The following is a 26908-nucleotide window of genomic DNA, read 5'->3' as shown; positions in this document are numbered from 1 at the left end:
TATTAACCCAAATCTGAACACTAAAAACCTAATGCTGTAACACATGGGCTCCTGCTGACTCCACACTGAGTCTACTTCCTCCAACAGCCTTTCAGCAATCCCAGTTTCACAGCAAAACTAAGTGAACAGACAGTTTGCTTTCAAAACCAGATTGTGAACTTGGAGCAGATGGAATATAATAAAATTAAATGTGATTGTGAGGAACCCACAAACTTGCACTCAAGCCCTACTAACTGATGATAGTTTGCAACAAGATCAAACGGAGTTTCAGTTTTCCCTACTACATCACTCCAGGAAAACAAAGATTCTCTTTATTTTTTTAGGTTTTGTTCACCTTGAACATCCCCACCGCCTTTTGGCACGGGGACGTCAAACAACAAACCATAAGTTGGAATTGGAAACTTCTAAACCTGCCACAGGAGGTTCCTGACCAAGCACTCCAGAAGCAGCACCATTCCTTGTTCTCAGGAGCAGGAGGACAAGGAGCTGTTGTGCCCTGCCCCGCTCACCTCCTGCACAGGCGGCGCCAGCGGGTTCTTGAACTCCGAGAGGGACACGGGGAGGGAGAACTTGGAGAGCATGGATGGCAGGTTGTGGCCACGGAACTGGCAGGAAAACGCCTCTGCCAAGGGAGAGTAACTGCAGGAGAGAGGGAAAGGCAGAGATCAGTCCTGCAGTGCTGGTCAGGGTGACATTTATCCATTTACGCGTTACAGAAGTGCCAACTGCCGAATGAAATATCCTCTGTGATCTAGGAAAACCCTAAGGATATTCGTGGCATGTTGCATCCTGCAGAAGTAACTAGAAGCTTTTGCACTTACATTCAGCTCCAGGACATTATTCAAGGCGTGGAGGGAATCCAGAGGAGGAAAATATAAGTGATAAAAAGTCCAGACCTGCGCAGTCTCTGGTCAAAGGGACAGGGACTGGGCAGTCCAGAGGAGGCAGGGATAGGCAGGATATACACACAGTCTCTGGATGTGCAGACTGCAGCTGCAGATGTGGCTGTTCCCCCTGCCTTTGCTGACAGGACAAGCAATATGACTGATTAGAAGTGAGGGAGAGTCAAGTTAAATATTAGGAAAACTGTTTTAAGATTTCCATCTCCAAAGGTCTTGAAGAACAGCACTGCCATATATGACACAGGCACAGTTGTTCCTGAATGACCTCAAGGTCCCTTCCAGCCCTATTTTTATACTTTCATCAGAGAAGTTTTGATTTAAAACTATTTTCCTATAACCGAGTTCCAACACAGAGTCTAAAAACATCTCAAAATCCAGCACAGGAAGGGTTGCCAATCTTCAGCACAGCAAAAATACCCACCACTGCCTCCACATCTTCCTTGCAGTGCCTCTGCCTGCTCTCCAAATGGCCACGTTGCCTTTTGTCTGTGACAAGGCACACAGTGTAAAATGCCAACACATGACACAATACAATAGTGATGGCAACACTGACTTGATCTGATTCCATCCAGGTGATGCCGTGTGCCAGACACACAGACAGTCCTATAAAACACCCATTTAACTTCATCATGAAGCCATTAACTTCATCATTTTGTTTTGTAAATGCTTCCCTCTTGCTCCAGGTCCATACAGCCTTCCTGATATGGACATTCAGTGAGCAAGAGTACTAAAAATACCAACAGCAGCTTCACAGGGTAAATAATGCTCCCAGGGCCCACAGCACCACAGGAGCATATTGATCTGCTCTGCTGCTCCTGCCTGCCCACACTGGCTGTGCAAGTTCAGGCACAGGTAATGGTTTGTGTGTTGTAGAGTCTCAGCAAATTCATACATGAAGAAAGATCCCACTCTGTGTCCAGTCAGAGGAGGAAGGTGCCTCTGCACTCCTCCCCAGTGCACTGCTACAGACACTCATCTACTTACAGACAGACACTGGCGTTTGGAGAGAGCATGTAGACATTGTTTTCACAAAGAGGATAAATAATAATTGCTTTTCCCCAGTAAACGAGATGTGCAGCAAGCTGGAAAACCTGCGTTGAGAAAACAGGGAAAAATCAGGGGAGCAAAAAGCACAATTCAAACTCTCAGCAAACGTTCCACACAAGGACAGAAAAACCTTGTCTGAACTGAAATGAAAGAAAACTGTTCCATCCTTTCGCCCTGCCTTCAGAATAAACCCGTGGTTTAATAGAACATGTGGCACATCAAAAAGCTTTTGACAGGGTTATGAAGCTCCAGATATTCACTTCATATTTCTGAGCAATTTAGTATTTCCTGCCTCAAAGGAATTTCTTCAAACTGTATCAATAGAGGTTTAGTTACTTTTCACGCCCCAAAAAACTATTTTTCTTTATGCACAAAATGCATTAAGTGTTATACATGAAAAAATTAAACAAAAGAATCAGCCTCTACTATGACACAAACATAAAGGAAACCAACACCAACTTCTTACTGCACTGAGGTATTTCAATAATGAACTACACAAAGTATTTTAATGTGTTAAACAAGTCAGTGGTTGCTAATGGCTCTGGAAAAGCCACATAAATAGTGTCTACGAGACACAAAATCCAGCCTGTATCATTAGATGCATTTAACTGTGCTTTTTTGTGGAGAACAAAACTACAGAAACAGAAGGGAATTTCCAGAGTTCATTCACCCCACAGCTAAATAACGCCAAGTAACACCACAGACCACTGTAGGCAGAGCTGGAATTTTATTACAAAGCACGACCTTTCCCTTGGTGCAGACCTATGATCAGGAGCACGTGTGATGATGAGCTGTGTTCTTCTCCCTGTCACACAGATTGTGTCCCTGGGTCTGAACTGACTCGTAGCATGGAGTGGCTCTTCTCTTTTATGGAACATCTCATTCCCAATGACCACAGTCATCCACAGGGGTCTCTCAGCAGTCTCATGTTTTGTGTGAGTGCCAGAGTCTCATTCCCTCCACTGGCACAAACTTGCCTTCCCAAGGGCTCATCACATCACCTCCAGCAATTCATATTTGAGATCTGGTTGTCAACACTGGAAAGGCATTTGGAAAGATGCTGGCTTGGAAAAACTGGCTCAAAATTTTTGCCCAAGCCTAATCTAGAGCTTCTTCCAGGGACTCCATGCATGCACCCATGGACTAAGGGAAACTGATATGTAGGTTTGCACAGGCCTTCAGAAATCTTTGGTAGAAAAGATCTTGGCAGATCCTGGAGAAGCAACCTACTTGGCCATGGCAGCTGTAAATTTTCACTTGCAGTTTGGGTGCCTCCATTTGCACGTCGACATCAACGTGGCAAAACCCAGACAAGCCACTGTGCTGTAAGTCAAGAGTATTATTTGTTCTGGTTTGGGGAACGTGGGAAGGCACAGAGAAGCCAGAGCAAGTCTCCTCAGAGGGGCACAGGGATGGGACTGGAGGCAACAGTAGGAAATTCCCATTAGACAGGAGGAAAGTTGCTGGTCAAACGCTGGAGCAGAGGGGCTGTGGGAGGTTGCCCTGGACATACTCGCAATTTGAACGGACAAGTTTCTGATCAGCCTGTTTTAAGGGACTTGCTCTGAGCAGTGGTGGGGACTGGAGACCCCCAGGCATTGCTGTCACCCCGATGTGGCTGCAGGGCTGTGCCCTTTGCTTCTGCAGCCTCTCCCCAGGCTCCAAGGCTGGTGCACTCTGCTCACACCGAGGGAGCCGACGTGCTGGTGCCCCACACAGACCCACGGGCACACACGAGAAAACACCTCGTGAGTTACAGGCATTTCACAGCTCTGACAGCTCCCCGTACCTGCAGCAATGCCAAGTCAGCATCTTGAGCCAGTTGCTGCAGATTCTTCACAGCAGAGGTAGTTTTAATTACTCTCACCAGGGCAGGAGAGCAGTCCAACGGGAGCTCATTAAGCAACGACTTCTCATCATTTAAAAGTAATAAGGCATGGTAAGGCCTGCAGAAAAACAGAATACATTTGCACAGTAAACTGCAGCTTGTCCTGAAGGCTTAGTTATTCCCACACCATGATACCTGGGGTCAGTCTAATGGTAAAAAAAGAACTTCTAGTATCATCTTTTTGCTCTAACTGGGTTCAAAATGACCTTATTTTTATGTCACAGGGTAAGATGCTCCCTATAAAAAGGGGATAGAGGATTATATGGTAACTAGGTACCCCAGTGACAAGGAAAAAAAGACTGCACTGTGCTGGCAGGATATGAAGAACTAGTCCGAAAACCACTCATCTGCATTACTGAAATACAGAATGGAGTAGAAGAAAGGAAAAAAGCAAGATTTAGTTACTTTTGCAGGATAAAGAGCTGCAAACAGAGAATGCAGGAAATAAGATATGATGGGGCCTGGGCTCTCTTTCTTCTAAAAGCAGAGTTACTTCTGGGTCAAAGATTAAAATGAACACACAGATCCTCTGACTGCAAACAGTGCAGGCCTCTGTTGCAGCATCATCTCAGCACAACCAGCTGATGTGAACACAGAGGCTGTGGCTTCACAGCACCACGGATCCAGCAGCTTCAGGGAGTCAGCCCAGGGCCCCCCACCAGTACAGCCCAGTCACACCATCCCCCAGCTGTGCCAGCACGGATGTTTGCAGCACCACCCTCAGAACTGAGGGAGGACTGGCCACACCCTGAAGGGCAGAGCTTGCTCTCACCTGATGGATTTCAGACTCCTCTCGATTGCTTCTGGGGGTATGAAGTTGGTGGCAACATAGTGGATTTTGTGAGGGAGGCAGAAACTCACCTCCAGCCAGTTGTTGATGTGCAAACGAACCACCCCTGTCGTGCAGAGACTAAAACAACAACGAAATAAATGCATTTACCATGTATCACAAAGGAAAGCAGTGGTCCAGACTCACCCCTGCACAGGAATTGGATCAGGACAGGCAAAGACTCAATGCTCTCTGTCTGTCCCCAGGCTGGCTGAGGACCAGCTGATTCCCAACTGCAAGGGCTTCCTTAACTTGTACTTTCAGAGCATCATCCCCTACAGTGTTTTTGGGGAGATCTGAAAGACTTCACCACTGAGCTTCTGCTCCCTCTGCTCTTAACACTGCAGCAGTACCTCAAGTTAAAAAAGTTTCTTGAAGATCTGCTCCAAGGCAAACTCCCTAGGCCAGAGCTGCAAAGGGCAAAGATGAATTGGGCACATTGTTTTCACCTCCAATTTCCATCCTCCTCTCCGAGGGAAAAGAAAAGGAGATGTCTGTACTGGGCAAGGGCTGTTACAAGCAGCACATTTCCACAATAACAGCCTCCTTCAGTTCTGCTCAGGTTGTTTGTTTCCTACTAACCTGTTCCTGCTTGTCACACGGAATCACAAACGTGCTTGCTAAATGCTTTCTTCATTCTAGGAAACCACAGGGACTAAGCTAAGCCCTTAAGCTGAATTCAGACAACAGGATTGGAGTGGAAATGATGGACATCTCGGGAATGACAATAAAGTCTGACCCTCGTGTTCAGCCTGAAAGCAAAGATAAGCCTCTTTCACTGAAAAAAACCCCAGAAAGCTGGAGATTAGAGCCATGAACGTCATTCAGGTGGTTTTACAGGAGTCTGTAAATCTGGACAAGAGGTGGAATATACCTCTGTAGGGAACTATATTTACTGAAAATGGGCAGTGTACCACAAGGAGCTAAGCCAGTACCACCTTGCAAACCCTCACAACACTGCCCAGCCCACTGACAGGGAATGCTGTGCCAGAGGCAGTGGGAAGGTGCAGGGAGGAAGCAGCAATCTTTTCACGTACATTGAGTTAGAAACACACACAAACAAATATAATACAAATAATACAAATCTATCTTAAGCAACAGCTAATCTTGCCTGCACCAGAGAGCTGAATCTCTGAGGATGTCCTTTGATTTTAAACCTTCTTCCAAAAGAACAGGGGTTTTTTTGGCCTAAAATGACATTTCAAAGCTTGCACTCTTGAAAATTCCAGCCCGAATTTTAAATTCAAGTGTGTTGAGACTCGCAATATATGTCTTTTGTGTCAATAACTCCCATGAATTTCCCCTCTACACAAAACAAGATTAAAAAACATGCCAGGAGCAAATACACGTCTTAGAAACTCTTCATGTGGTGATTTAGCCATTTATAACTAACATTCAATTGCAGGCCACAAACTAACATGCTCTTTTTCAAGTTCATCTGGCTTTAGAGAGGGTTTAGAGAGACCTGAAAATTCAGCTTTAAACAAAAACACTGGGGAGCTCTGGCTGCTGCTGTAACTATTCACCAAACCACAACAGAGTGGTGAGGGAGCAAACACGATCCCCTCCTGCCTCGTGCATGATCAGACTCATTAGGGAAAAATCTCACTGCAGACACTGCTTTTGAAAAGCTGAGGCCATGGGTTTGTTCCCATATCTTCCACTGAACTCCAAAAAAACACTGATTTTTCCAGCTGCAAATGGAGCAGACAGTGTATGTGTTTTCCTTTTTTAAAAAGGAACTGAAAGGACGAACCCACTGTCCCTCTGAGCCTCTCATCTGCTCAGAGGCTCCAGACCCTGCAGGAACATGCAAAGCACAAACACCTCCGTTGTTCTTCATTAAAAGCTGCAGCTCATCCCTCCAGACACACCCCACTGACAGATAAACCTGGATTCTCTCAAAATTCACCAAGGAAAAGGCACACTGAAGCTGTGGTTATCCACACCTTCTCCCAGGCCAAATCCTCACAGGAGAAAACATGACAGTAAATAACTGGGACAAGTGACTTAAAAGGCCACCTGAGAGCAACTGGGGTGTTCAACTGGGTTACCCAAAAGCAGCAGAAATACATGAGAACATGAGATGCTTGCAGGGATATTTTCCCTGCATAGTTTAATATTCATGAAACAGAAAAAAAAAATCCAGTTGGTTCCTTTCATTCTTCAGTCCAAGTGCACCAAGGCAGAAGCTTTAATTATGTAATTACCCTCTCCACAGCATAATTTTGTCTACAGTGCACTATATAACAAGAGTCTAGAATTAAAGACAACAAGAAAACCAGATTTTCAGTTCTGATCTGGATCTTAATTTCATTCTTCTGCATTTGCATTCAACTGTACAATTTCCAGCCTTCATTATGGCTTTATGCACATGATTTCTCCTTCATCTGCCCCTCCTTGGATGGAAGATAATTTAAGTGTCTAATAATTTGACAAAGAATAAGCTACACCCTCCAGCAGCAACACATGTGACTGCCCTTGGCCAGGCAGCAGTTAAATAATGTCACCAATAGAAACACAAAGATTTATGCAAAAGGATGGATGGATGGTCAAGTCCTGGAAAGTGAAGTTCTGACCCACATTTGCCTTCACTTGTACACCTTATTTTAGGGGCAGAGGGAGAACAGCAAAAAGCAGCAACAGAATACCAATAAACAAGTTTCCAGAGTCACAGTTCTCCAGTTCTCCTTTATTCTCCTTAACCAACTCAAACTGTGGAGCAAAGAGTGCAGGACCATGCAGGACTTTGGGAAGGTGAGAACACTGCACACCCTGAACCTCAGGGACACAGTTCAAGTAGTCCCTGACAGGAAACCCAGAATCCCACCAAGATTCCAAGGTGCAGTAGGGATCACACCAGGAATTTACAGACACCTCTCCTTTGTTCCTTGGTTCTTTCCTACAGAGTCTTCACATTGTGTGGGGATTTTTTGCAGTGTTACTGCACCCTGAGCTTTTCCACTGAGTTGACAGTTCACTGAATTATCAGCTGTTAATTCCCAAAGCTCTTTTCAGAGCATTATGTTTGGCCTGACAGGCAATATTTTACAGTCTATCTATACTGAGTTTTTCCTGCTGTTCTACCAGTTAACTGCTATCCAGAGACTCTGCTGCAACTTTTCCTTTTTCCCCACAGACTTTAAAAGTAACTGGGCAAAAATAGCTTAATTCCCCATACTCTAACTGGCTGTTAAACCCTCAAAGACATTCCATTTTATTCCATGAAAACTTAAGTTTCAACAATTTTTTTTTTAGTATCTGGTTAGATAATACCCAATGAGCAATACTGAGGGATACATGGATCAGGATACTGAGGGGGATATCAGACCCTAAAACTGAGACAGGGAGAAGCAAATAGGAAAAGGCTGTTTAATGTCTCTCCATCATAAGACCCAGGAGACATCTCACAACACACACAAGGAGCAAAGTTCAGAAGAAACAGAAAGAAACACAGAAACTAGTTAAGCCATGCACCTCCTTATCAGGGGATGCTGTGGTTGTTCAATATTTGCTCTGGCTCACAGGATTGTGGGCTGATTCCGGGAAGTGAGGTCAGCTGAAAGCTGTTCAATACACAGAAATCCCCTCCAGAGCTGCAGGACCCTGGGGAATACTTTGGGGGAATATCACTGCTCTTTTGCTCTACTCTGCTGTGCCCTGAACAGCAACTGTGAGCCACTGCCCCAAAATGGGAACCCAAAAGTTGAGCATTATCTCAGAGAATTGCAGCTTTTTTCATAACTATTGGCAACACAAAGCAGTCTCACTTTAAATTTATAGAGGAGTTATGAATTTTTGCATACACACCCCTCATTTTATGTCTGTTCTATTTACACCAGAAATTAAGAGTATGCTTTCTAGTTTGGTGGAGCTTGTAGCTTTGGAGTTTGGTTTTCCTAGAGGTTGTAACTACTTAGAGCTTTGAAATTATTTCACATTTCCTTATAAAGGACACGTGGACTGTGCTTTGATGAAATAACTGTAGTTGGATGCTATTTTACAGTACAGCTACATCTAATAATTCGTTAAATCTCATATAATTATTGCACTTCTCGCTGAGCTGCTCAGGTAGGCTAGATCTACCAGTCAGTTCATATCCCACCAGACTAAAAATGTATGAAGGCTCTTTGTGTATTAAAAAGAAGAAGCAAACAATTCAATCCTCCCCCAAAAAAGTCTCCAAACTTTTACTTTTATTCCCATCCAAAGCTAAGAGAAGTTTGCTAAAACCAGACAGGCAGGTAGCTATTATCAAGCTCACACATCACCTGCAGTTGCAGACAAAACTTAGTGAAAGCTGTCTTGATTCCCTGAATTGAACAGTGGCTTAAAAGAGACACACTGGTAAATTTGTCAGTGCTGGAAGTGTTGGCAACTGGAGTTTCTTGGGCCTAAAACAACGGTTTTTGTTTCTCCACACCAATGCTGGAGTTTGGGCACAAGATGAACGAAGACCTTCCATTTTCTGATCAAAAAGAAACATTCTGGTTCTCTCCATTAGAGTCCCAAAAAGGTCCCAGGAACTAGATGCTGATTTACCTCTAAGCTGTGAGTTTAATAACACTCCATTTCTAGAGCAGCAACAGCGTTACAGTCAAGATGTCCTGGCTACTGATCCTGCTTTCTAAAACACAGGCATTTCATTCAAAACACAGGGAGCATCCTGAACCACGAACAGATTCACACACTTGTGGTTTTGCACAAACCAAGTTGCTCAGGGACGTGTTGGGTCTTGCCTGAAATACCTCAGCACCATCTACAGGAAACCAAGGGCTCGGCAGCTCCTCTGGAGCAGCCCTGGAAACGGGGCTGGAATTGCAGAAAGCAGCAGGCACTAGGAAATGCTGGTTTGAGCAAATCTCCAATGGAGAGCTGGGCTCCATTTGCAATTCAATGTGCTCTCTCCACCTCACTCCCTGTTCTCCTACAGCCAAAGGCTATGCCAGAAGTCTCTGTCAATTAAACCAGCACATTGTCACTGCATGCATTTGAAGGTTTACCCTTCCCAGCAGTCCTTCCTCCTCTAAAATCAACAGACCAAATCTTTCTATCTCTCCTCTGAGGTCATTCTCACTCCTCCACACTCTCTAGGTGGCCCAAATCCCTCTTGAAATGTGGTCTCCAAAACTGGATACACTATTCATTAAGCAGGGGCTTTACAATCCCCAGTGGGGTTGGTTCCTATCTTACAGACAAGACTTTTATTTTGTGCATTCTTGTCTATCTGCCTTTTCTGTAACCCCATGTCACTTATGACTAACCCTCATTTCACAGAAGACCACACAGACTTCACTCCAAAGCTGCTGACACACAGGAATAATTAATTCAGCCTGGACTTGCAGAAAAAAATCCTGTTTCTAGACCACTTCTACCTTATAAAAAAATATTTAATTCTATGCCTGCCTGGCAAGGTGCTTCAGCTCCTCTCAACTCATCTGACACAGGTGTAATAACCACATTTCTAATTCTCTCATAGGAAATATTAATGGAAAAACACTGCAGAACATTACCTGATCACCCAGGCAGACAATCACACTGTTAGCTATTCTTCAAGTACAGCATTACAACAAAGCACACAGGCACTTTATATTTTTACCAACACAAAAGTGTCAAAATCTAACTTGCACCACTTCTCCCCCACTCACAATGCCTAAAGGAGGGAGAAACTGCCCTATTTTACACCTGGGGGACAGTACCAAAGTGTGCTTCTCCGTGGTCAGTCTGTTCCTCCTTATCTCATAGGTCATATCAGCACAGTCCATGGCTTTGGGCTCTGTGTTGCTCCAGTCACAGCTAAATGCCACAAGATGTCACTGTGTCCCTAAAATTTGTCCCTGCAATTTGCCCTGCCACAAATACACAGCCCTAGAGGAACAGAAAAATGTAAGTTTAATATTAGAATCACAGGCTACACAAAAAGTGTTTTTAAATTTTTAGTACGTGTTTTGTGTGAGTTGTGTGGAACAATATACCACATTCCTTCAAACAAGCTGAAATTCATAGCTCTTAAACATAACAAAGAGCAGTTTATTTATTAGTTTTCTAATGTGCTTTGCAACCATTAAATTCTTTAGGCTCCCAGTGCCTTTGCAGTGATCCCCTCTGTACAAGGGGAGCCACAAGCCAGGGAGGGTAAAAGGGTTGTCTGATATTATTCCATGTGCCCTAAGGAGTTCCAGCCTAATTCTCTGAATCCCTGACAAACACCCCAACCAAGGGGCACAGCATCTTCCTGCCCACCCAAGCCTTCTGTGCCCCTTTGTCAAGGCCCTTCCCCAAGCACATATCCTGGATGGAGGTGCCTCTCTTCCCAAGGAGCCACTGGGCTCCTGCTCAAGTTCAACACCAACTCCTTTGAAATCTTTGCCAGAACTTCTGATCCTATCAAGAAACAGCATGTTACACTTTCCATTCTGCTGAAAGTCTCAGCATCTGATCCAAATTCGCTGTCCAGACATGTACAGTGTAACCAAATGAAGCCAGGGCAGTACCTGACTTGCCATCAGTGCTCATGCAGCACTTTCCTCTCAGCTGCAGCTTTGGAGCACTTCTCCAGTGATATAATATCCATATTATGACACTTTTCAGTTCTACAGTTCACTTGTCATTATGTGCCTCCGTGCCAAGGAAGAAAATAATAATTCTTAAAGCTGTGACAGACATCACCAACTTTGAGGAACCACAAGATATCAAAGACAGACCAAGGTGATGATTAGGGTAGCAGTTCTGCAAACATTTCACCTGACTGCTAGGCTTCACATTGCTCTGCCTGGTATAAAACCCAAATCCCAATGAGTCAACAGCACGAGGAGGTGGATAATATCCTAAGGAACAAGGCCAGAAGGTTTCAGTGAGGAACAGCATACTGTGAGCTAGGAATAAAATCCCACTTACCTGTCATATGTCTCTTTGAGATCTCTGGCCAGTTTGCACTTGGGTAGGATGTGATGAAAAGGTGACTGTGGCCCTTCTGTGGCTATAGAAAATTTCAAAACAAGAAAGCAAACAACTGATTTCAAAGCATTTCAACTGATTTCCTCTTCCCCCACCAGATATCAACCAGTATCTAAGGGACAGAAATCGTCTCTTTTTAATCTACAGTTACCTTTCAAAGCTTTTAGAATAACTCAAGTTACATGTTAAAATAATAACAGTGAATTATTGCCAACTTCTCCTAAACCTCAACTCAGTGAAGCACATGTAACTGTGAATTTGACAAATGATGATTTTAAATGCTTTGTTTTTATAGATGTTGTTTTAATTTTTAATGCTTGCAGCAAGATGATGCATCACTGTCAGAGAGACATCACCTTAAACAGTGCACATTATTATACTGCATTTTCCTGAAGTACAGTCTGTAAAGAGTCTGTAACTATTTGCTAGCCATGGTAACAACATATAAGAGTGAAGCTTCCACACAAGAAGTCTGGTGACTCAGCACACAGCATGAAAGCATGGAAAACCTGCTCTAGGGTGGGAGAAGCAGGTTCCATGTGAGCTCGTCCATCTCAGCCTGACAGGCAGATCCAAAGGGAATGGCTCAGTGCACAGTCTCCAGGGATTGTGCTGAACTGAGCTATAAGGAAAGCAAAGAAGACACTTCACTTCTAAACTCACATCTCTGCATAAGGATAGTGATCCTGGATGAGGTAAAATGCAGTCAAAAGCTGTCAATGCTGAAGAGCACCACGACTTGTCCGTGCTGATCCCGGCCACAAAAGTAAGGTGGCACAATCAACACTTCTCCGAAGAAGCGCTCCTGGACAAACACATTCCTGCCCGAAGCTCAGCACTCACTTTCTGACATGGCAGACACCTCATCCTGGATGGCCAGGATGAGCTTGGCCTCCCTGGTGAGGTACTGGCAGCGGCGCTCCTCGTGCTGCAGGACGATGGCGATCCTGCGGGACAGGTTGTGCAGGCAGTTTATCACCGACGGATCCGCGTTGGCCTGCGGGGAACACGGGACAAACGCTGAGCCACAGCCACAGCCACGGCACTGCAGGGATGGAGAAGTGCTTAAACAACGAGCTTCCACTGAGATCAAAGGTCAGCCTCTTTGGCTGCTGGCAAAAAAATAAATTTTCTCCAGCAGCGACCAAGCTGAAGCTCAGAGATGTCCAAATGTAACGGGAAGGCTCATGCATTTCTAAGCTTGTCTGTGTGCATCAAAGGAACACCACACCTGGAGCATGATACCCCTGTCTGGTTTATTTTTCCAGTTGTTAATGGGCCTTCTACTAGCAGAGAGCAAAGGACTCAATGTCACACAGTGAGAAAAGGAAGTGTGTGCCATTTGAAAAGGCAGAACATCCCAATATCCAGGTTAAACTCACTGGGAGCACGAGGGCTGCAGTGCCATAACACAGCCCACATGTTGCTACACTGATGTTTATCCTATCCTACTGACTGACAAGGCAGTAACTAAGTTGGAATTACCAGCACATGACCAACAATTTCATCCCAAATCCAAATGGAGTTGGATTTACACTCCCAAACACTTCACAAATATGGCTTGTTACTCCCACTGCATTCGTGCAAGTCCCTGGAAAAATCTATCATGTACGTACAGCTGCCAAGGGGGACGAGGGGGGGGGAATGGTGGCTCCAGCATGAGTCAGCAGCTGCTTCATGTTTGTTAAGACATTTAAAGGAATTTAAACTTCTGGCAAATGATCTCCTGGCATGTAAACTAGCAAACCATGACTCATCACTTTTTTGATTCCACTGTTCTTGCTGAGTCACGACACGTTGGTAACCCTGAAGCTCAAACACAGCAGGGTCAGTGCTGATTATAGCACTTGGGTCCTTGCCTGCTCTGTCTGCCCACTGCAGATGGACACTCATCTTTATCTCAGAGGGCCCCCACCCACCCTCTGGGCTGCACTACTCCATCCTAGCAAAAAATTTCCCCTTGCTTCTTGCACAGCACTTTCCAGAAACTCGACTGCTCTCTGTGGACTAAGAGTGTCTCCTCTGGCAAATGGATTTAGTGCTGCATCACACACACAATGACATCACTGTCATCTCACAGCTGAAGTGCAAAAAAAAAGCAAGTTTTCCTAGAACCACTAGAAATTAGATGCTGGAAAAATGTGAGCTAGATGAAGTCTTCACTGCACTTCACCCAGTTCTTGGGAATGAAAGAGCATTGGTTTCACCCTTTCTGCTGCCACGTGACTCAGTGTGCACGAATGTTTGTGTTTGCACGTGCATCTAAACACACTTCCCTACAGCCAAAGCAAGGGGCTTCATCCCTACACCAAAACAACATCTCCTGGTGTGTGAAATGTAAAATCAGCTCCTGAACTGCAAATTCAGCATTTCCTGACCTAAGGGTGTCCCAAAGCACAAAACCACTGGATCCCCTGCAGAGCTCAGTGAATGATTTCTTGCTTGATTTAGAGTGATTGCTGGGATAATTGCCTTGTGTGAAACCTGCTCCTCAGCTGAGGACAAGACATTGGATTGGGGCCAAGTCCATATTATTCACCCCTGGAAAGCCAGTGGTAAAAAAGGTACTAGTGCTAAGAGGAGGAAAAAAAAAAGGTCCTTTCACAAGAAAAGAGCTGGAGGCTTTTAAATCATGACATTATATCCAGCTGAGCAAAAATCAACCATTTCCATAAAGACACCTATTCCAGCTTCCTCTTTTATTTTTAAACAACCAGTGGGCTGGAAAGAGAAAGCCAGAGCTCAGAAATCAAATAACACTCGAACATAATGAAATTTCTAGGGCTTTATACCACCTAATAGCCGTGCCAGGATCCCTTAACACCAACATTTAGTCAAGAGAGTAGGCCTGAAAAAAATTCCAAGCAGAAACTACATATTTGTTCCAGGTTTCTGCAGAGCATCAAAACCTCTTTATTCCTCATTTGTACCTTCTTCTCATTTAGCTGCTCAGCTGCTGCTCCCTGGCACTCTCCCTCTTAGCAGTGAGATCACTGTAAAGGAGGCAGCTTTCAAACACTGTCCATTAATTATAAAACAAGCCTGGAGGCACTGAGCAAAGGCACGTGTCTCTGTATCATACAGCATGAGTAAGGGCTCAAAACAGTGCTGCTGGGAGCCAGAGCAGGCTCCTGACTCTGCATGGAGCAAGTTGGGGTTGGCCAAGGCCATGGTGGGGGGCTGACTCTGGCCAGGCACGAGCCACTGCCCCGGGGGCAGAACCAACCCCCAGGTCTGAGCTGCACAGAGTCACAGGGCTCAGCACCCTGTTACTGCAGCTCTGGGGATGTGGTGCTGCCCTGGGCAGGAGCAGAGTCCTCAGAGAGCAGCCCCTGACACCCAGGTCAGGCCCAGGCTGTCCTCTTTTACAGCTTAGTGGGACAGGGCTCACCTGCAGGGTCTACCAAAATCACAGCAGACTTCAGCTCACTCATGACTGGCAGCTGGGTTCATATCTGCTTTGCAAACTGCTTTCCTGCCTTTACACTCTGGGTATTTGAAAGCAAAATCTCTGGAAAATGTCCTGCAGCAAACAACCAAAATTGTTTTCCACTGGGCTGGAAAATTTCACAGTTCTTGGTGTCATATTCTACGTGTTTAGGTTCTGTTGTTTCAAATTAAAATATTCCAATAAAATCAGGAACTGAATGTTTTGCAAGAGATTACTGGAATGTGGGCCTACTGCACTCTCTCATACATCTGAAGCACATCACACTGTCAGATGGAATGAAAACAGTCCTTACCCTTAGTGCAAACACCACGTTGAACAGAATCATAGTGGGCATCTCTCTCTTTGGTGAGGGATCAGTTTTGGATACCTGAAAAACATTTTTTAAAAAATCCCACAGGCTAGTGTCAGCTGGAGCCAGTAACAAAGGGAAAGAAATTAAAAAAGAAAGAAAAGCCTTAGTTATATAATAAGTTTGCTAAGAGGGCAGGCAAATCAAATTATGTCATTAAATTTGACTTGTAAAAAATAAAACTATGTTGTTGTTTTTTTATTATTATTAAAATGTCACAGTTACTCTACAACACTGCCTTTTGCTGAGCAGTTGTGAAGACTTAAACCAAAGCATTTTGGTCATGACAATGGAGATTAGTAAGACAGCAGTCTTACTTGGTGTCTTTGCTATTGCATTTTAGCATCATAAGGGTCATCCTTAGCACAACTGTCACATATGTATTTTTAACTAAAGAGAAGTCCACAGGATTTATCATCCCAGGCCACACCTATCCTTTCCTTTCCTAAAATCCCCATTCAAATTGCATCCTGTAACAAGCTGTTGCTTTTATCAGTAAAAATATGCTCTAGAACACCAGTGCTAAAACATAAGGTTTGATTTTCCTTTCCTGCAGGATTTCAAACACGTTCTCCAGCCATTCCCTTCTCTCTGCAGCAGAGAGCTCCATCCCTAAGGCAGGCTCAGACTTTCTGGTGGGGAGGAACGGTGGGAGCCAAGACAAGCAAGTGGAATTTGCACATCCAGCACCAAGGACTGCGGATCGAGCAAGTGTCGCCACAAGATGGAGCACAAAATGCAGAGGACATTCCTGCCTCCCCTGGAGCTCCCTGCTGAACTCAATCCCGAGGGCAAACAGCTGGAACCTGCCAGGGCAAATACCCAATTGACCTAATGGTCAGTCCCCACCTATGTGTAGCACCTGAGATGGGGCAAAAGCAGAGCAGCTGGTGAAGGCACAGCTGCACCCACCCTTCCCAACAGGTCCCAAGCACTGGCAATGAACTGCTCAGTTCATCTCTGAAGCCTCAAAAATAAGAAAAACTGAAAGAGGTGATAGATATTTTTGTGTTGTTTTTTTTTTTTCCTAAAGTGAAAATGTCATTCTATCAAAGAGGCAGTGATGGGTGGTAAAGTCACTTTACTGTGTTTTATTTGTTCTGGAGTTACAGGTTCCGGGATTTCTTGTGAGTTTCAGGAAAAGACACAAAAGCATTTCCAAGTGTAAGGACTGATCCTGTTCCTTCCTTAAAAATCAAAGAAACTATCAACACTAACATCAACTGGGATGCAGGCTGGATTTCACATCACCTCCTGTCCAGGAAAAAACAAACAAACAAACAAAAAAAACACAAAAGAAGAAAAGACTAAGCTGGAAAAGAAAATGCTGAAGGAATTTGAAGAATTCAAAACATTGCTACATAAAAGGCAGTCTGGCACACAGGAGGAGGTATTTGTGCTCTTGTAACTCCTGAATCTCATCTGAGTAAGAATTTGCTGAGCTGTCCCATGGATTAATTTACTGCAGAATGAACTCTGAGGAAACCCAAAGCAGAGGCTGCCAAGTTCCACTGGTTGCTGCCTGTGTTCCATGGGAAAGGACCTCCATCCAGCTTCCTCCTGAGTGCAGGAGGGTCTCAGATTTAGACTGAGATGAACTAGCAGAGATGGCTGCCAGGTCTAGAGGATTCTGGACTCCATAAAGTTCTGGGGTGCTCCAGGGCTGATAAGACACACCCAAAAAGAAGATCCTACAAGAAGTAACAAAAAAGTGTTTACAGCACTTTATAACTTTGTTTATTTACCCTAATTTAATTTACTTAGATAAACTGAAATGAAGTGACATTTCATGCAACAAGGATTAAACTGACTGGAAAGTGGAGAGAACGTATAATATGTGGTGAAAAAATGCAAATATGAATTTTTAACCTCATTTACACCACATTTAGGAAGTTAGGCCTTTCAGATGAGATTAGTAAAATAAAGGAAACTCATCTGAGGGAGAACAGGCCACTGCTGTCAGGGCCTTGAGGGCACCAAAAGGGCTTCATGGCCTTGACCAGTCCCAGCTGGGTCCCCACACACATACACCCTAGGCCATGAACTGGGGGCCCCATTTAAGCTCAGCCCAGGGCCTAGAGGTGTGCCTGTGTCCTGGATGGAGCTTGGATCTGCTGTATGTGCCTGTGTCCAGGATGGAGCTTGGATCTGTTGTATGTGCCTGTGTCCAGGATGGAGCTTGGATCTCTTGTATGTGCCTGTCTCCTGGATGGAGCTTGGATCTCTTGTATGTGCCTGTCTCCTGGATGGAGCTTGGATCTGCTGTATGTGCCTGTGTCCTGGAGGGTTCAGCACTGCAGCCCTGTCCTCCAGCCCTGTCCCTGCTCCTGTCTCCTTCTGCCCCTGTCTGGGGTCCCTGCACAGACCCTGGGCCTGGTTTATCACTTGCTTGTCTGATGGACTTGCACACCTTGAGCACACTTCAATTCTCTCTTCCAAGACAGTTTAAACTTTTCAGGACTTAGTCTTGGTGATCTTCCATCACATTTCCTGTAGATTCATAACTGAGTTTCCAAGTGGAACACTTGCATCTTCTGAGGCTTGAGGCCAGCTCCTTGCTGGGACTAAATCAGTCTGGTCCTCTAAATATCAAGAAGCAGTTACTAACAATCTGTTTCTACCTCTAATTATAGCTAGAATGCGTAACAGAATTGGCAAGCAGATTTTTTTTTCCCTGAAAAAAAGAATGACACAGCAAATTTGATGGAAAATGAGACCAAAGCAGCTCAGTGACAGAGATCAGTGTTGAATTCAGAAATTACTAAAGCCTAAATCATTCTTACAGTTCATCAGGCAGAAGGAACAGGACAGGGGATATTTGGCACACAGAATCACATCAATTCTTTCCTGCATCTATGCAGGACCTTTTTAATAGCCTAGGTGGCAAACTGCTTCCATTCCAAGCAGCTAAAACACAGGCCATGGAGCAAAGTCTCAATGCAAACAACAGCCTGACCTGGTCCACAAGAAAATTTTAGACCTCTTTCAACATCCTACATGTTCCGCCTGAGTCCTGTGGATCATCTTCAGGAAGAGTTAAAAGCCAAACAAGGCTGATGCAGCTTTTAGCATTTGTAAAGGTTTCGGGTGGTGTTTTTTTTTAACTGCCATATTAATTAGAGGTGCTAAAAAGCTAACTTGCGGTAACTAAAATGGTTAGAAACAGCTTTTTGAGCTGGACTGCTTCGTATTACTGCTCTTTACCCACAGTTTTTTCCACAGTAAGCAGAAGAGGGTTTCTGTAACCACTGACACAGCTCCCTCAGTTTGCCACTCACCACATTCATCTGGGAGTAAGCAAAAGACAGCTTGGAGCATCAGGAAGTAAAAACAGGATGAAAAGCGGAACAGGCACGTTCTGAGTTCCAAGTTTCCTCACTAAAGCCAGGCAGTTTGTGAGGAAGGAGGGTCCCCAGAGGGGAGCTCGGACCGTACCTGCCCGAGGGCGTGTTGGAGCAACGTGGGATGGCCAACGAAGCGAACGTTATCGATCTTCAGCTCGAACTTTTTGCCACACATATCTGACTTGGTAGCCAAAATCGTTGCCAGGATGACATCTGAAAACCTTGAGGAGCAGAAACAGAAGTTATTACAATTTTCAAAAAGCACACCCCCAGAACACTCCTCCAAACACTGATATATTTAACTCAGAAGTTTATAAGGTGTTGTAAATTGTAAGTAAATTGCTGTACCTGGAGTACCACCAATTAATTAAAATTAAGGACCCCTAAATTACATCTCTCAGATCATCACAATTATAAAACAGGAAGCATTCACGACAAAGACTGCAGGGTCATGCTTATTTAATTACATGCTTGGCAAAATACATTGGAAAGATTAGAGGCAGTTTGCTTAAATATAAAAACAGCTGGAGTTAGCCATTGCCTGGATTTAGCTGCAGGTTAATGAACTTACTAAGCAACTACATATTGACACAGCCTGTCACTCAAGCACAACAGAGATCTTAAAAGCCACCCAGTATGGCAGAGGGGAAGGCAAGAAAGAGCTGATTCAATTAGAGGAAACATACAGCCAACACTTGTCCTTCCTTTCCCAAAGTTCACCGGTGAGATTCCAAGTTTCTCACTTAACAGGTGACCTGTGGTAAGCAGACCTGGCCTGGCCTCACCTGGGCTTTCTCATCTGATAAATCAAATTCATGGCAGGGCAGGTCCTTCCCAACACCAACCATGGTGTTTCTGGATGAGTGGTGGCAAGAAGGCAAGTACCTACAAGGAGTCTGCCCTGGAAAATACAGCTCCTGCTGCAAAAATGGGTAAGAACCCAGTGTCACAAGGGAAGAACTCTGCAACTGCTCTTCCTGATGGCATCACAACACTGGTCTGGTCTCTACACACACTTGTTTTCCTCAGGGTGTCCCTAGACAGTGAAGCTCAAAACCACAGGGAAGAGAAGCTCAGCTGGTGGAGTAAAACTGTTGCTCTGTATAACAGGAGCAGTGCATGGCTTGTTATTAACAAGTTCTTTCCTCATCTGATTTTCCCAGAGGTTCCCATTTAACCAAATGAATTTCAAAGCAGTTTCTGATGAGAGTCGTTTTTTTAAGAATGAAAATGTTTATTTCATCTCCTTTATTTACACTCCGGGATGTGTGCCCCTGGCAGACCATCCCCCTCCAGCAGGCAGGTACCCCTGATAACCCAGTATCACTCAGAGAAGAGGGCAGGCGTGGGTGTGTGCTGCAATCACCTTATCTCTTGGCCACAAGTGAGCCCTCAATGCCCAGAGAAGGAACTAATGCACCATATTCCTGCTTCTCTCTGAGTTATGGACTACTACAGAAATTAAGACAAATGCACACAGCCAGGTCTTTAGTAGGACCCAGGGGAAATTTCTTTTATTAGACCTACAAGTACTGGAGATGAAGGACCACACAGGGACTTTATAAACTGTCAAAGCCTCTGGTGTTTGTACAAACAGCTCCCCCTGACCACAGCACGCTGCTGATGTTTGGTTTATGGAAGGAGCAGCTGTGTACAAACTTCCAAATCCCTGACTGCCCTGCTCCAAACTCCAACCTAAGGACAAGCAGAGACACGGGGAGACTAGTCAGAGACTCCAGAGCCCACACTCCTCAGCCACTGCCCTGGGCTGCACAGCTCAGGAAGTTTGGGAATAAAGGGCAGGACCTGGACTGGCAGTCCCTGGAGATCACACTCAAAATAGGAAAAAGTCCCCATGACAGCAATGAGCTTTTCCTCCTCTTTTTGCCCCGTTCAGTTGTTAAAATAGGCTTGTCATGGAGCCAGGAAGATGATAATAACATGGATCCAAGATCAGCATATGTTTGGGGGGTGAAGGGAGGAGGGGGGCAAACTAGAAAATGTCGGCTTGCTGGTAAGAAATGAGTTCCCTTTCCCTCCTCCAGCCTTGGCAAAAGATACCTTGGGAGCTGGAAAACTGATCATTATGATGACTTTTACAAGGAATTACACCAGCAGATCTTTTAACAGATAAACGTGGTGCTGAAGGTAAGAGCTCAGCAGTTCCCCAGGAGAGTTCATGACACCAAAGCCCTGCCTGCCCTACCTTGTACTGGACTCTGTGGGGAGGAGGAGATTAAAAGGGTGATTTTGGCAAGTCTTCAGTATCTTCTCACTAGCAGGGACTTCTCTGTCTGGGAGAGTGCTGGAACTGCAGCCAGATGACACACTCAGGACAGATAACCCTGAGATAGGTGCTCCCTGATGGGTATAGACACCTGGGATCACCGCTGGCTCTCCCCAGAGTCACCTGGACTCCAGCCCCATTCTCTGACAGCCTGGATTTATTGGTTTGGCTGGTTTGGGGTTTTCTCCCCCAATGCTCTACATAATTTAGACATTTCTCAGGCCTCAGGACAATAGGGAGATTGAGGGACAGCAGATATGTTATTCCCATCATTTCAATTCATCACCTCATCTTAGAAAATAACACTTTTACTTTAAATATTTTAAGACTCATTTTCCAATCTCTTGAGTTTATTAAGAAGGCCTAAAAATACTGACTTATCAGAGCCCAGGAGTTTGTTAGAAGCAGATTAGGTTTTGCAATTGGGCAGTAACGGTCCCTTCTCCTTTTATGAGATTAGTCTGAGCATTGTGAATTCCAGAGGGAAGCAAAATTCTCCTGTACTAAGGAATTCAGCAGGCAGAAAGTAAATACAATAAACAAAAGCTTTCCTTTGCCCAAAATATCCTACCACTCCTATCACGAGCTCAGCATAGCAACAGCACATGGAAAAAGGGGAGGGGGGGGGAACCTCAAACACAAATTCATTTTTGCCCCCAAGAACAGATAATAACTTTTTATGTGCCACAGGAATTCAAAGCAAGGTTTTTATAAAGAATTCTTCTTTGAAGGAGTTTAGAAGTGGATATGAGTATCCAGGTGAGGTTTATGTTATGCAACGACCAGAGATGTGTTTTTGACTTCTGGGGCCCTGGGTAGTTGGGCACTTTCACCTCACATCCCATTTAACTTAGTGGGGCACCAAGAGCAAGCAACCAGCTCAGCTGCTCAAACCCAAGTCCCTGAAGAGCTCTCCATCATTACTCTGGGATTAAATCGTTTGCTCACTGATCTGTGCTTTTAAGTCATTGCTTATCAGAAAGCAATTTGGGTTAGGGCTCCTTGCTGGAATGACTACAATGCCAAGGCTTTATTTGTTGCATTCTCACAGCTTTTCCCAGTTCACAGAAGGGACAGTACCACACCCATCCTGGATTCCCTACAGGAAGCACAGAAATGTTAGTAGGACCTTTGTAATTATCTTGGCACAAACCTTTAGCAATACATTTCCTACAGACACTGTGATTTAGCATATAATTATCTCATCATTCGGTGTAAAACAGAAACCAGAAACAAAGCACAATTAAAAGGATGGTGAGAAAGGAAAGCCATTCTAGACAAAGGTGATTGTTTAGAACGTTTGGTCTTACCCTGAAACCAATTGCTCATCAGTTAGAGGACATTGGTCTCTGAAATGGGAACATGGCCATAAACACAAAACAAAACACAACAAAAGAAAATAAACGAGGCAAGTACACAAAATACAAAAGAAAAAAAAAGAGATAATATTAAAAACTAGGATGAACTATTAAAGGGTTAAACTCCTGTAAAGGAAATATAATTGTTGAGAAGAGTCAAAAGTTAATGGAAGGTGAATTCCAGGGATATACTGCAGGCTTAGACTGACAACACGGAGAAAACAGGCTAAGGCAATGTAGTCCTTGCAGTAAACACTGGCTGCTGCAACGTGTTTTCCCACAAAACACTGCATTTATGGAGCTGGATTTGCACCACCCTTTTTAATTCATGCTTACCTTAAGAGAAACAGGAGAGGTCGCAGTCTGATTTAGAGCAGATCCTAAACTCCAGTTTATTCCTGCCATTTTCACCAAAGACATCCCATGCAGCCCCAAATGACCCACAGCTTTTCCCAACTCATTCTGGTGCTTCCACACCCACAAGACTTAGGAAAAGAGGGTGCCCAGTGTTTATTGTTGCAGGGTTTTGTAAAGGCCCCGGCCCACAGAACCACTGCTGCTCCCCCAGGGATCCACACAGCAGGTACAGGTCTGGCCAGACTTGCAGCACACGTGAAGTCATTCTCTGTCTGCCCCAGGCAATAAGTACAAACTTAGAGAGAAGAAGTTTTCAAGGCAAAGAATCCAAACCCCTTCCTTATAACAGGTGCACAGCGCAGGGCTCTGTAAGCAGCTGTGCTCACTTTTATATCAGAAATACCTGTTCCCATTTTAACAGTCAACTACTTTCTCCCTCCCCCCAGCTAACAAGATACAAAAGGACTTGCTTCCTGAAACAGATTTCCTAAATATACTGAAAAATTAATCAGATAAAAGCTTTATACTGTCCACATTACAAAGGAGAGATAAAATGAAAACCTCCAACATTTACTTAATGCAAAACACAGCAGATTTCTGCTGGTCATGCCGAAAAGAGAACTCAGAGAACCTAAATGACAAACTGCACAAAGGCAGTGACATTACAGGAAGGGTGTTTCAAGGGATGGGTGGATGAATGGAAAAGCACAGGCTTACAGAAAGGAAGCCTTTCAGAACAAACACAGGGAAGAACACTGGAGTCCAGTGAAAGAGGGACAGAGGAGACAGAAATGTTATCACAGGAGAACTACTGTTTGTTAGAAAGGGACAGTCAAATCCTTGTTTGTCACTAACTTGGGTTTTTTTATAACAGAAGCCAATTAATGACATCAGTGCTGCCAAATTTGCTAAACGTCCTCCAGTTAGTCAGTCATGCCACTAGAAATGCAGAGTCTGGTGTAACATATGTTACTATACGTGCCTCTTCATTAGAATTTTTGCTTGCTGACTACACCACCTTCAGAAAAGCTACAAAAACCATTTCAAACCAATGTAATAAAGCATTATCTTACGGCTTCAAGAGGAGTAATTGCCTCACGGTTTTTTTTCAGGGGGGAAAAAAAAAGGCTGGCAGGCATCTCCATAAGCTATGGGGGGGTGTATTCCTGGAAAAGCACTCAGAAAACTGAAGGATGTTTTTAAAAAGAGCAAATGATGAAAGGCTGAGAGGGAGCCAACAAAGAGAGACACTTGACAGGAAATTTGTTTTGACAGTAACAGTCTTCTGAATACCTTTTTGTTGCATGGCCACCATCCACACACCTCAACCACTTTTGCTGCTCAACTTGCTTTTAACAGGAAGTAAAATCTATATTCTGAAGACCCAGTACAGCTCCATTGGCAGAATTTAATACAAACAAACACACATGAGTAACCTGGAGGGAGGATTATCATGAACAGGCTGCCATTGTCTATTAAAAAAAAAAATCAAAAAGCATAACAACGACCAGGAAATTGAGAGTGGACGCTAAAAGAAATCCAATTATGTATACAAATATGTTATATGGAAATGGAGTTAAGGCACATAAACTGATCTAATTTTGTCCTGTCTGAGGCCCTAAAGAAATATATACACCTCAACCCCTGAAGGAAAGGTCAGCTCAGAAGTAATTGATCTGGGTTCCAATAGCTTAGGCAAAAAGCAAGAGCAAACCTTACCTAGAATACAATCTGTGCTAGATTGCTAAAAAATTAAATACAGCCATTCAGTATAAAAAAAGGATTAATCCAGCCCTCATAAGAACTATTGCAGCTACAAGATAAATCTGAAATAACATTTGCTACTAAACATGAAAACATGAGAAAGACCCAACCCTACAACATTATCCATCTTGCCATACACCACCAACTCAACCTACCAGTCTGCCCACTCCACAGCCTCAGTCTGTGCCACCAAAAACATCCACAGATGCTGCTGACATGCACTGATTAAAGCCACCAACTCTTCCTTCCAGAAATAATACAAAACCCCTTTCCTTTCCTAGTTTACAAATCACATGCACCTCACTCTCCACAGGGGATCTGCACCTTTTGCCTCCACTGTCCCCTCAGAACCTCTTCTACTCCAAGGCACCAACTTCTGTTACTCCTAAAACTGTCTGATACAAATCAAACTCTCAGCAATCTGTTGCACACAGTTTTGAAGACATGTTTTTGTTTTCTGCTGGAAGAAGCATCTGTGTACCTAAAACTGGAACATTTTTTTCCACCTGTATCAGTCAGTGAAAGATACTAAGTTTGCCAACAAACCTTCTCTTGTCTAATACAAATTAAGGGGTTTTCGATAAACCAACTGGAAACAAACAGGATTTTGCAAGAGACTTTGAATTTTGGAAAGCAGCACAAGTTGTGTGCTGGACCCCTCTAGCAGAACCAACATTTTCAGAGCAACAGAAATGCTGCTCCTCTTCTCTTTCCCCTTCATGTGCCTGGCAGATACAGACAGATCCAAATAAATTCTTTTAAACGCTGAAAGTTTAGTAACAAATACCTGACCAGGAGATTGAGCACAAACTTTCAAGCCCTGGGTCCTGGACACCACTACAATGAAATAATCTAAGCATTTGTTTAACATAGGTTATGTGCCAGCACATTCACTCTATTTAAAACCAGTTTCAGGAAAACAGTGGCAGTTTTCTCATCATTTGAAGGGATAAAAGCTTTTCCTACATCACTGCAGTAACCACATATTGTATCACACTAATTCAGCAACACAGGCAACATCCAACAAACAGCTACATATTAAGTGCTTGGTCCAACCTGCCAAAATGGCAGAGGCCATAAGAATCAGTATCAGACACAGGTTGGCATCATTCCAACACCATCTTAATCTATTTTAGGGAAACACCAGAGCCAGGGGTTCAAACAGCAACCAACAAAATCCCTGGGCTAAGCAGTGCACTGAGCCTTCCTGCCACCCACAGCCCAGTGTGGAACACCATTCACCAGTTCCCAAATGTACTCCCACTGGAGTTGTGCCCTGTTTGTACTGCACTCACTGGACATGCACCAAAAGACTGTATTTGAAGGTTCCAAAGGCACCAGAAAAGGCAGGGGATACAAATGACCTCAAGCAAAATGTGTTTTCATAAGACCCCAGTCCTGGAAAACCAAATGAATTGATGATGCTTATTGTCATAGGTGATTTTCATTTCAGCTACACCATTCTCAGCCGTAAAGCTAAGAACAAGCTTACCTTTCTTTCTGGGGAAAAGTGATTACTTCTTTTGTACTCTGAGTGAAGATCAACAACTGCCCCCTTTTATTAATCTTGGAGATTAAAACACGAATCACAAAGAAGATCTGCAACTGAATTATGGGCCAACAGACAAAAGAACCCTTTTTCTCTCCCAGATTTATCTCATATCTAGTAATGATAAATTTAGAACTATGCAGCAGATTTCAAATGTTCTACCAAAACTAATTAGAGGGTCCATCCATACGTACATACATGCTGAACAGCACACTGCCTGCTTTCAGTGCAAATGTTACCCAGTGATTTCCTGTAATTAAAAAACTATCTTTAAGTCTCAGTTTCCTCTTACTATGTCACTGACACAACGGCAGCTATATCTGGAGGAACAAAATTAGTTACTCATTAGTGCACAGCAATTCCATACAACAATTACACAAGCTAGGGAGGAATTTGAGGCGACTGAATAATATGTCCAGTTAGAGGTAGGCAGGTAAAGAAAAGTGGAATTTTGCCAAAGGATTAATACTCCTAGTTTTGAAAGGATAGTACTGCCTTTCTAACAAGCACAAAATACCTGACCTATACCTTGTCCTGAAAACAACAGATTCAGTAGCATTCCCTCATCAGACTCATTACTAAGCACCAAGTTGCTCATAATTTGGTGTTAAAGCATTTTTAGGCAGGTTGTCTTCTGTACAGTCAGAGAGAATGTGCCTAGAAACCAGGAGGCAAGAGAGCAGGAGGCCACCTCTCCTCTGTTTCAAACTCTTAGGCAAGGAGAAACGTTTTCCCCCTACCTGGAGTCCCCATCTTGATCTTCTGTGGTGTCACCAGAGCCATTCACAGCGTATCGACTCCTTGGTTTGTCTGAAGCAAAGGATAA

The 26908-nt window shown here is 44.0% G+C and overlaps 1 protein-coding gene across 9 annotated transcripts in view; it reads right to left on the bottom strand.

The window, feature by feature from the left end:
• Nucleotides 1-26908, bottom strand: part of NPRL3 (NPR3 like, GATOR1 complex subunit) — a 42469-nt gene that overhangs the window by 13755 nt on the left and 1806 nt on the right. For 3 of the 9 annotated variants that reach the window (XM_017808822.1, XM_017808814.1, XM_017808816.1), the window contains exons 2-11: nt 26823-26892; nt 22365-22403; nt 18859-18988; nt 15367-15441; nt 12467-12620; nt 11564-11645; nt 4610-4747; nt 3739-3895; nt 1887-1993; nt 510-639 (exon numbers count right to left, since the gene is read on the bottom strand). In XM_017808822.1, coding sequence (XP_017664311.1) covers nt 510-639; nt 1887-1993; nt 3739-3895; nt 4610-4747; nt 11564-11645; nt 12467-12620; nt 15367-15441; nt 18859-18942 — 927 coding nt within the window. In that variant the 5' untranslated portion in view covers nt 18943-18988; nt 22365-22403; nt 26823-26892. Of the gene's footprint in view, nt 1-509; nt 640-1886; nt 1994-3738; nt 3896-4609; nt 4748-11563; nt 11646-12466; nt 12621-12854; nt 12958-13005; nt 13203-15366; nt 15442-18858; nt 18989-19453; nt 19475-19552; nt 20663-22364; nt 22404-26822; nt 26893-26908 lie in introns of those variants that run through there. The other 6 variants (XM_017808823.1, XM_017808815.1, XM_017808817.1 and 3 more) reach the window with 5 other exon arrangements.

Source organism: Lepidothrix coronata, unplaced genomic scaffold (assembly GCF_001604755.1).
Source record: "Lepidothrix coronata isolate B3197 unplaced genomic scaffold, Lepidothrix_coronata-1.0 Scaffold24, whole genome shotgun sequence".
Classification (NCBI taxonomy): Eukaryota; Metazoa; Chordata; class Aves; order Passeriformes; family Pipridae; genus Lepidothrix; species Lepidothrix coronata.
Note: the sequence above shows the minus strand (reverse complement) of the source record. Positions and strands in the feature narration are given on the sequence as shown.